General features: G+C 45.2%; 1 protein-coding gene across 1 annotated transcript; it reads left to right on the top strand.

The window, feature by feature from the left end:
• The first annotated feature begins 479 nt into the window (after positions 1–479).
• LOC138902144 (uncharacterized) lies at positions 480–1,190 on the top strand. Its single transcript, XM_070189966.1, has one exon. It carries the CDS (start codon positions 480–482, stop codon positions 1,188–1,190), a length of 711 nt encoding a protein of 236 aa, XP_070046067.1.
• The last annotated feature ends 8,270 nt before the right edge of the window (positions 1,191–9,460 follow it).

Below are 9,460 nucleotides of genomic sequence, written 5' to 3'. Positions count from 1 at the left end.
CTACTCCAGCCCTCCAGGAGACTTTAGCTCAGTTCTTGAGCATGTTCAGCACTCTGGCTCAGGATGGACTATTTCCGATAGCTCGCGCTACATCTCAGGCAGGGGGAGGGGCACAGACTCCCGCAGCCCGCACTCCTAAGCAGAGGGTCCAGGTTGATCACGCCCCAGAGTATATTCCTATGCCCCCAGTGGCTCCGGTTCAGCATGAGATTAGGGTAGCTGCTTATGAGGTAGAGCAACTCAGACTTGAGAGGTACAAGAAGTACCACCCACCTATTTTCAGCAAACTAACTTCAGATGATGCTCTGGGTTTTCTTGAGGAGTGTCATCGTATTCTCCGCACTATGGGCATTGTGGAGACGAGTGGGATTTCTTTCACCGCTTTCTAGCTGAGGGGAGCAACATATCAGTGGTGGCGTGCCTATGAGCTGAGTAGTCCGAACGAGGCAACCTCACTCACTTGGACTCCGTTTTTAGAGATGTTCTTGCGTGAGTATGTTCCTCAGAGCCTCAGGGATGCTTGGCGCACAGAGTTTGAGCAGTTGCGTCAGGGTACTATGACTTTGTCAGAGTATGCAATCCGTTTTAATGAGTTAGCTCGCCATGCACCGTCTCTGGTTGCTACAGTTAAAGAGAGGGTTCGTCGCTTTATTGAGGGACTCCACCCCAGTATTCGGACCAGTATGGTTAGGGAATTGGAGATGGACATCACTTATCAGCAGGCAGTGAGTATTGCCGGGAGAGTGGAGGGCATATTCGCCCAGGACAGAGAGGAGAAAGAGCCCAAGAGGTCTCGAGAGACTGGTGATTATTCAGGAGCTCGTGCACCAGCAGCACGCTATGGTAGGGATTTTGTGAGTCGCCGTTTTCACTCAGCTCTTCCAGCAGCCAACGGTGTTCCAGCCCCTCCTAGACCTCAAGAGCCTTATTATGCACCGCTAGTATCCAGTATACCTCCTACTCGGGGTGCTATTACCGGCCAGTCCAGCAAACCAGGTCCGAATCAGTCTCAGTCGTCGTGTCCTCCGAGAGGTTGTTTTGAGTGTGGTGATACTCGTCACCTGGTTAGAGATTGCCCCACAGCCAGGAGGGGTGCAGCTCCACAGACTTATCAGCCTCCACGTGCTCCACCGGGTCCTCTGGCCATTCTTCTAGCACCAGCTGCCACCCCACCTCCTCAGCCAGCTTGAGGTGGAGGTCGGGGAGGTCAAGGCTGCCCTAGTGGGGGAGGCAGGCCAGGTACTATACCCTTGCACCTCGTTCAGAGGTCGTTGCTTCAGATTCGGTCATCACAGGTATCGTCCCTATCTGTCATAAGGATGCATCAGTATTATTTGACCCAGGCTCTACGTATTCATATGTGTCTTCTTATTTTGCTCCATATTTGGGGATATCTCGGGATTCTTTGAGTTTACCTGTTTATGTATCTATTCCTGTGGGAGATTCTCTCATTGTGGACCGCGTATATTAGTCGTGTTTGATTGCTCTTAGTTGTTTTGAGACTAAAGTCGATTTGTTATTACTCATTATGGTAGATTTTGATGTTATCTTTGGAATGGACTGGTTGTCGCCCCATTATGCTATTCTTGATTGTCACGCTAAGACCGTGACGTTGGCTATGCCAGGTTTGCCGAGATTAGAGTGGAGAGGTACCTTATTGTATACTCCCCGCAGGGTCATTTCATTTCTTAAGGCTCAGCAAATGGTTGAGAAGGGGTGTGATGCATATTTGGCCTATGTGAGAGATGTTAGTATTGATACCCTTACAGTTGAGTCAGTTCCAGTAGTGAGGGACTTTCCAGATGTGTTTCCAGCTGATCTTCCGGGCATGCCGCCCGACAGAGATATTGATTTCGGCATTGATTTGTTGCCGAACACTCAGCCCATATCTATTCCTCCTTACCGTATGGCTCCTCCTGAGTTGAAGGAGTTGCTTGATAAGGGCTTCATCAAGCCCAGTGTATCACCTTGGGGTGCTCCGGTCATATTTGTGAAAAAGAAGGATGGTTCTATGCGTATGTGTATTGATTATCGGTAGTTGAACAAGGTTATAGTGAAGAACATGTATCCTTTGCCTCGCATTGATGATTTATTTGATCAGTTACAGGGTGCCAGAGTGTTTTCCAAGATTGACTTGCATTCTGGCTATCATCAGTTGAAGATTCAGGAGCCGGATATCACGAAGAGTACTTTCAGGACCAGATATGGTCACTATGAGTTTCTTGTCATGTCATTTGGGCTGACCAATGCTCTAGAAGCCTTTATGCATTTGATGCACAGTGTATTCCGGCCTTATCTTGATTCCTTTGTCATTGTGTTTATTGACGACATCCTGGTATATTCCCGGTCTCGGAAAGATCATGAGCAGCAACCTGAGGAACGTGCTTCAGACCTTGAGGGAGAAGAGGTTGTATGCAAAATTTTCTAAGTTTGAATTCTGGCTTGATTCAGTGGCATTCTTGGGCCACATAGTGTCTTGTGATGGGATCAAGTTAGATCCGAAGAAGGTGGAGGTAGTGCAGAGTTGGCCTAGACCGTCATCAGCAATGAAGATCTGCAGTTTCCTTGGTTTGGCGGGGTATTACCGTCACTTTGTGGAGGGATTTTCATCCATTGCAGGACCTATGACCAGGCTGACCCAGAAGGGTGCTCCGTTTAGGTGGACCGAGGAGTGTGAGTAGGGCTTTCAGAAGCTCAGGACAGCTTTGACTATAGCCCCAGTATTAGTATTGCCTACAGGTTTGGGGTCCTACATTGTTTATTGTGATGCCTCGAGGATTGTCATTGGAGCGGTATTGATGCAGAACGGTAGGGTGATTTCCTACGCATCTAGACAGTTGAAGGTGCATGAGAAGAATTATCCAGTTCATGATCTCGAGTTAGCAGCTATTGTTCATGCCCTGAAGATCTCGCGTCATTATTTGTACGGTGTTCCCTGTGAGATTTACACTGATCACCGGAGTTTGTAGTACTTGTCTAGGCGGAAGGACCTTAATTTGCGTCAGCGGAGGTGGTTGGAGCTTCTTAAATACTATGATATCACTATATTATACCACCCAGGGAAGGCCAATGTAGTGGCCGACGCCTTGAGTCACCGGGCTGAGAGTTTGGGAAGTTTGGCATATCTTCCGGCAACTAAGAGGCCCTTAGCCTTTGATGTGCAGGCCTTAGCCAACCAGTTCGTGAGATTGGATATTTCAGAGCCTAGACGGGTATTAGCTTGTGTGGTTGCTCAGTCTTATCTTTATGACCGTATCAGGAAGCACCAGTATGATGATCCTCATCTTCTAGTTATTCAGGATAGGGTTCAGCGAGGTGATGCCAGAGATGTGACTATTGGTGATGACTGTGTGATGAGGATGCAGGGCTGGATCTGTGTGCCCAATGTAGATGGGCTTCGGGAGTTGATTCTCGAGGAGGCCTACAACTCGCGGTACTCCATTCCTTCCGGTGCCGCGAAGATGTACCAGGATTTGAGACAGTACTATTGGTGGAGGAGGATGAAGAAGGATATAGTTGGGTTTGTGGCCAAGTGTCTAAACTGTCAGCAGGTCAAATATGAGCACCAGAGGCCGGGTGGATTACTTCAGAGGTTAGAGATCCCAGAGTGGAAGGGGGAGCGGATCACCATGGACTTTGTAGTTAGACTTCCTCGGACTTTGAGAAAGTTTGATGCCATTTGGGTGATCGTGGATCGACTGACCAAGTCAGCCCATTTCATCCAGTGTTGACTACATACTCTTCAGAGAGATTAGATGAGATTTATATCAGAGAGATTGTCCGCCTTCATGGTATTCTAGTATCCATCATTTCAGACAGAGGTACACTGTTCACATCCCGATTTTGGAGAGCGGTACAGCAGGAGTTGGGTACTAGGGTGGAGCACAACCTTTCACCCTCAGACGGACAGGCAGTCCGAGCGCACGATTCAGATTCTTTAGGATATGCTCCGTGCCTGTGTGATGGAGTTCGGAGGATCATGGGACCAATACTTGCCACTTGCAGAGTTCGCTTACAACAACAGTTACCAGTCCAATATTCAGATGGCACCGCATGAGGCTTTGTATGGTAGGTGGTGCCAGTCCCCAGTGGGATGGTTTGAGCTGGGCGAGGCCCGATTGTTGGGTACAGACTTGGTCCAGGATGCCCTGGATAAGGTGAAGGTGATTCAGGAGAGACTTCGCACAGCCCAGTCCAGGCAGAAAAGTTATGCGGACCGGAAGGTTCGTGATTTGGCATTTGTGGTTAGTGAGCGGGTCTTGCTTCGGGTATCGCCTATGAAGGGAGTCATGAGGTTCGGGAAGAAGGGAAAGTTGAGCCCGATGTTCATTGGTCCTTTTGAGATATTGCGGCGAGTTAGGGAGGTTGCTTATGAGCTTGCTTTGTCTCCCAACCTAGCAGGAGTTCGATCGGTATTCCACGTGTCTATGCTCCGAAAGTATCACGGTGATCCGACTCATGTATTGGATTTCAGCTCAGTCCAATTAAACAATGATCTATCTTATGTTGAGGAGCCAGTAGTCATTTTGGACAGGCATGTCAGAAAGCTCAGGTCAAAAAATATTGCTTCAGTAAGGTCCAGTGGAGAGGCCAACTGGTCGAGGAGGCGACTTGGGAGACCGAGTAGGATATGCGCAGCCAGTACCCTCATCTTTTCACAGTTCCAGGTATGTCTTTATACTCGTTAGAGAATGAACAATTGTTTTAAGAGGGGGAAGATGTAATGACCCGGTCGGTCGTTTTGAGAATTAGAGTCCCGATCCCCTATTAACTGCTTTCCCCATATCTATTTCTGCTATTGTGACTTGCCGGGGTAATTGGTTTTGAGTTTCAGAGTGTTTTGGGACTTAGTCCCTAAATGAGAGCTTAAGCCTTAGGATTTGGACCGTAGTCGGAGTTGTGTGAAGACGACTGCGAAATGGAATTCCGTTGGTCTGTTAGCTCCGTAAGATGATATTGGATTTAGGGGCGTGTCCGGATTGTGTTTTGGAGGTCCGTAGCTCATTTAGGCTTGAAATGGCGAAAGTCGAATTTTTAGGGTTTTGGGCCGGTAGTGGAATTTTTGATATCGGGGTAGGAATCCAATTTCGGAAGTTGGAATAGGTCCATAATATCGAATATGACTTGCGTGCAAAATTTGAGGTCAATCGGACATGATTTGATAGGTTTCGGCATCGGTTGTAGGATTTTGAAGTTTCAAGTTCTTTAAGTTTGAATTGGAGGGTGATTCGTGATTTTAGCGTTGTTTGATGTGATTTGAGAGATCGACTAAGTTCGTATGGTATTTTAGGATTGGTTGGTATGTTTGGTCGAGGTCCCGGGGGCCTCGGGTGAGTTTCAGACGCCCAACAGATCGATATTTGGACTTAGGAGGTTGCTGAAGTTTTCTGGTGTCTGAGTTCTGGTTTCCTTATACGCGATCGCGTGGGGTGATCCGCGATCGCTTAGGCTTATCTAGGCTGAGGAAGGAATTGTTCTTCACGTTCGCAGACATGGGCATGCGAATGCGTAGTGATGTGAGGTGGTGCTTCGCGAACGCAGAGACAAGATCACGATCGCGTAGGGTTAAGTGTACCAAAGCTGGACCACGCGCTTTGCTCATCGCGAACGCGTGCGGATGTTCGCGATCGCGTGAGTAGGGGAGCCAGAGCAACCCGTTCGCATGGTGTTTTACGTGATCGCGTAGAGTAATTTCTAGGGCAGCAAAGTTGTTCTTCGCGATCGCGAGGCTATTTCCGCGATCGCGATTAAGGAATCACTGTGCAGTATTAAAGTTCCAAAAACGGAGGTTATGCCATTTTTATCAAAAACTTAAGTTGGGAGCTCGGATTTTGGACGAGGGGTTGAGGGATTTTCAGAGATATCGATTGGGTAACGATTCTTAACTCCTTTATGGTTATATTCCACTAATCTATGCTTGAATTCATCGTTAAATTTCGGATTTGGGGTGAAAAATTGAGAAAAGTTCTTATGCCGAATTTTGGGGTTTTGATTGAGATTTTTGTATCGGATTTGAACAATTTTGGTACGAGTAAACTCGGGAGTGAATGGGTGTTCGTATTTTGCGACTTTTACTCGATTACGAGACGTGGGCCCCACAGGCGATATTTTGAGTTAATTTCGGAATTTTTGTTAAAATATTGATTTCATTAATTAGATGAGTCTATTATGGTTGTATTTATGATATATAATTGCTTTTGGCTAGATTTGGTCCATTCGGAGCCGAATATTCGTGGGAAAGGCATTGTGACCGATTGATTGAGCTTGGTTCGAGGTAAGTGGCTTGCCTAACCTTGTGTTGGGGACTTTTCCCTTAGGATATCTTGATATTATTTGGTGTGTGGGTGCCGTATATGTGAGGTGACGAGTACGTACGCGGGCTATTATTGCAAAATCATGTTTATCCTTTTGAAATCATAAATTGCTTCTCTTATTAAAATTGCACTAATATGCTTAATTGTTTAGTTTAGACTAGAATAGCATGCTTACGTGTTTTAACTGCCTATTTGACATTCTGTGCGCCATGCTTAGTTAAATCCCTATTCCCTTATCTGTGTTCAGTATAAAATGTATAACTCAATGCCATACCTACCATTTCATCTTGCGTTGCATATTTACTTTGGGACTAGTGGCGTATTCCGGGAGATCCCCCAGCACTGCATATTTACTTTGGGACTAGGGACATATTCCGGGAGATCCCCCCATGTACTGCATATTTACTTTGGGACTACGGACGTATTCCGGGAGATCCCCCAGCACTACATATTTACTTTGGGACTACAGACGTATTCCGGGAGATCCCCCTGTACTGCATATTCATTCAGAACTACGGGACGGTATCCCGGGAGATTTCCCACTGTGTTTACCTTATTTTAAGCTAAGGGCTCCCTTAACTGTTAAATTTTTGAGAATTTCTTTAACTATGTTACCGTAAATTTAACTTATATCTTTTATTGTATAATTTATTATATTTACTCCTGTAAGGCCTTGACCTGACCTCGTCACTACTCGACCGAGGTTAGGCTTGGCACTTACTGGGTACCATTGTGGTGTACTCATGCCCTTCCTGCACATGTTTTCGTGTGCAGATCCAGGTACAAGCTATCAGTCTTGGGGTTAGTGCGTGTTGCTGATTCTAGGAGACTTCAAGGTACTTCTTCTTGCGTCCGCAGATCTTCGGAGTCCCTTTCTACTCCCTCGCCTAAAGACTTTCTTTATTATCTTCAGACTTTTGTATAGAGATACATAGATTATAGCAGCTTGTGACTTAGTGATATTCCGGGTCTTGGGAAATTATTTTGTATATGCCGAGTGGTACTACTCTTGGCTATTTATAATATGTTGTTATCATTAAAATGTTGTGTTTTCTTTATATTTTTCGCAATATTAGGCTTACCTAGTAGTAAAGACTAGTTGCCATCACAACACCTTACAGAGGGTTAATTTGGGTCGTGACACTTCTGTGAATGGAAAATTTACATTAACATGTCTCAGCATATCAAGAAATCTCTCAAACTGCTTGTCCATCTTTTCTCAATACAACTTTTGCAGAAAAGGTAGAGAAGGCATGGGCTTGCTCTCTTCATTAGATTCCTCCCTTCTTGAAGTTTCCTCCTTCTTTTTCTCAGCTCCCTTCTTACCTTTCTTCTTCATATCGACTGCATTTTTCAGGTACACTCTTTTCTCAAGGTCACATCATTTACCATTTATTTGGGGTTTCTTTCAGTGTCAGCTGGTAGAGTACCTGTGATTCTCTCAATACAATTGCAATTCACCCCATTTGCTTCTCCAAATTTCGCAAAACAGTGCCAAGTTCCTTGATAGTTGAACCATGAGCATCTAATCTCGCATCTATCTTGATAATGAAGGACTTTATTAGATCTTCTAGTCCATGATGAGTGGAATGTTAAGGCTAGAAATGTGGCCTTGATTGACTCACAAAACTAGGAGCTCCTTGAAATCTGGGATTGTTTTGTTGCCATGCGTTTGTCGTACCCCCAGGTGAAATCCATGAAATATTGGGGTGCTTCTGACCCATTGCATTGAAGTTATAATTACCGACAATATTAACTTCCTCAATTGAGGCTTGACACTCATGAGTAGGGTGCCCTCTTCCACATATATCATACGCTGCATGGGGCTCACTGTGTATTGAAGCTAAGGTCAGCTTCCTTATTTCCTTTGCCATGGAATCAAGTTGTACCTGCACCGATGTGTTAGCGTCAACTTGGTGAACACTAATTGATCTTCTTCTTTCAGCAATTTCAGAAGGCCACTGATTTGCATCCTCAAATAACTCATCTAGAATCGTGACTATCTCCTCTGGAGTCTTCCTCATCAACGGACCTCCAGCTGCATTGCTCAATGTTCTGCGTGAGGCTGGTGTCAATCCATCCCAAAAATTCTGGAGTTGCATATAGAGTTCAATTCCACTATGCTGACATTTTCGCACTATCTCCTTAAACCTCTCCCAAGCTTCAAACACATTTTCAGTCTTGTTCTAGCAAAAGTTATGGATCTCTTCTAAACTTGCCCATTTTAGATGATGAGAAATATTTGTCAAGAAATTTTCTGGTCATCTCATCCTATGTTCTAATCGATCCATTTGGTAAGCTTTGAAGCCAGTGCTTTGCATCGTCTTTGAGTGTGAAGGGGAATGCCCTTAAATAAACTGCATCTTGTGACACACCGTTGTATTGAAATGTGTTCATAATCTCCTCGAAGTCCATCCGATGATTGATTGGATCTTCGTTCATCTTTCCTCTGAAGACACAACTATTTTGAAGAGTTTGGAGCAACCATTGCTTCAGGTCAAAATTATTAGTTGCAACTGGAGGTGGTCTCACACTCGATAAGCCTTGGTTGTAGACCGGTCCAGCATAATCGCCCAGTGGTCTCCCAGCACCGGGAGCTATATTTAGGAATTGGTATGCACCCACAGGTCGATTCTGAGAAATTCTCCGAGCCCTTTCCTCCTCATAGACGAGTTGTGCATTTCGAAGAGCTCTCTCCTCAGCATCTCGTGCAGCCTTTTCTCTTTGCTGGGCTGCCTCTCTTGCAGCAAAATCAACATTATCCACATCTCCCGCCATAAATTTCTTGGTTGAGGATTGCCCAACCTTCTCAGTATTCTCGGGAAAATTTATTTCCTTTCTCAGTTGTCGCTGTTGTTTCTCAATTTCTAGTTCGTAAGGTAGCGCTTCCTTCCCAGAGGATCGAGTCATGCACCAATCTAATCTGGGATTTAACTCTAGTTAATTTAGTTCTAAGGTTCAAGTGAGTCTCTCAAAGTCACTCTATTATTAGTTCGAATGTTCAGTAGAAATGCCTCTCTAGATTAAGTCTCAAACTCACAATATGAACTAAGTTATGCTCGGTGAAGATATGCAAGAATTCGTAGTGGATTGGTTTGTAAGAGAACCTCTTTCGATTATTCTTCTAACTAGGTCTAAACAATAAT

The sequence above is a fragment of the Nicotiana tomentosiformis genome, chromosome 11, assembly GCF_000390325.3.
Source record: "Nicotiana tomentosiformis chromosome 11, ASM39032v3, whole genome shotgun sequence".
In the NCBI taxonomy this organism is placed as follows: Eukaryota; Viridiplantae; Streptophyta; class Magnoliopsida; order Solanales; family Solanaceae; genus Nicotiana; species Nicotiana tomentosiformis.
This window is presented reverse-complemented; position numbering and strand designations above follow the sequence as displayed.

What these genes read in the sequence shown, in the direction of transcription:
- LOC138902144 (XM_070189966.1), top strand. Translation starts at nt 480, where the DNA reads ATGTTCTTGCGTGAGTATGTTCCTCAGAGCCTCAGGGATGCTTGGCGC.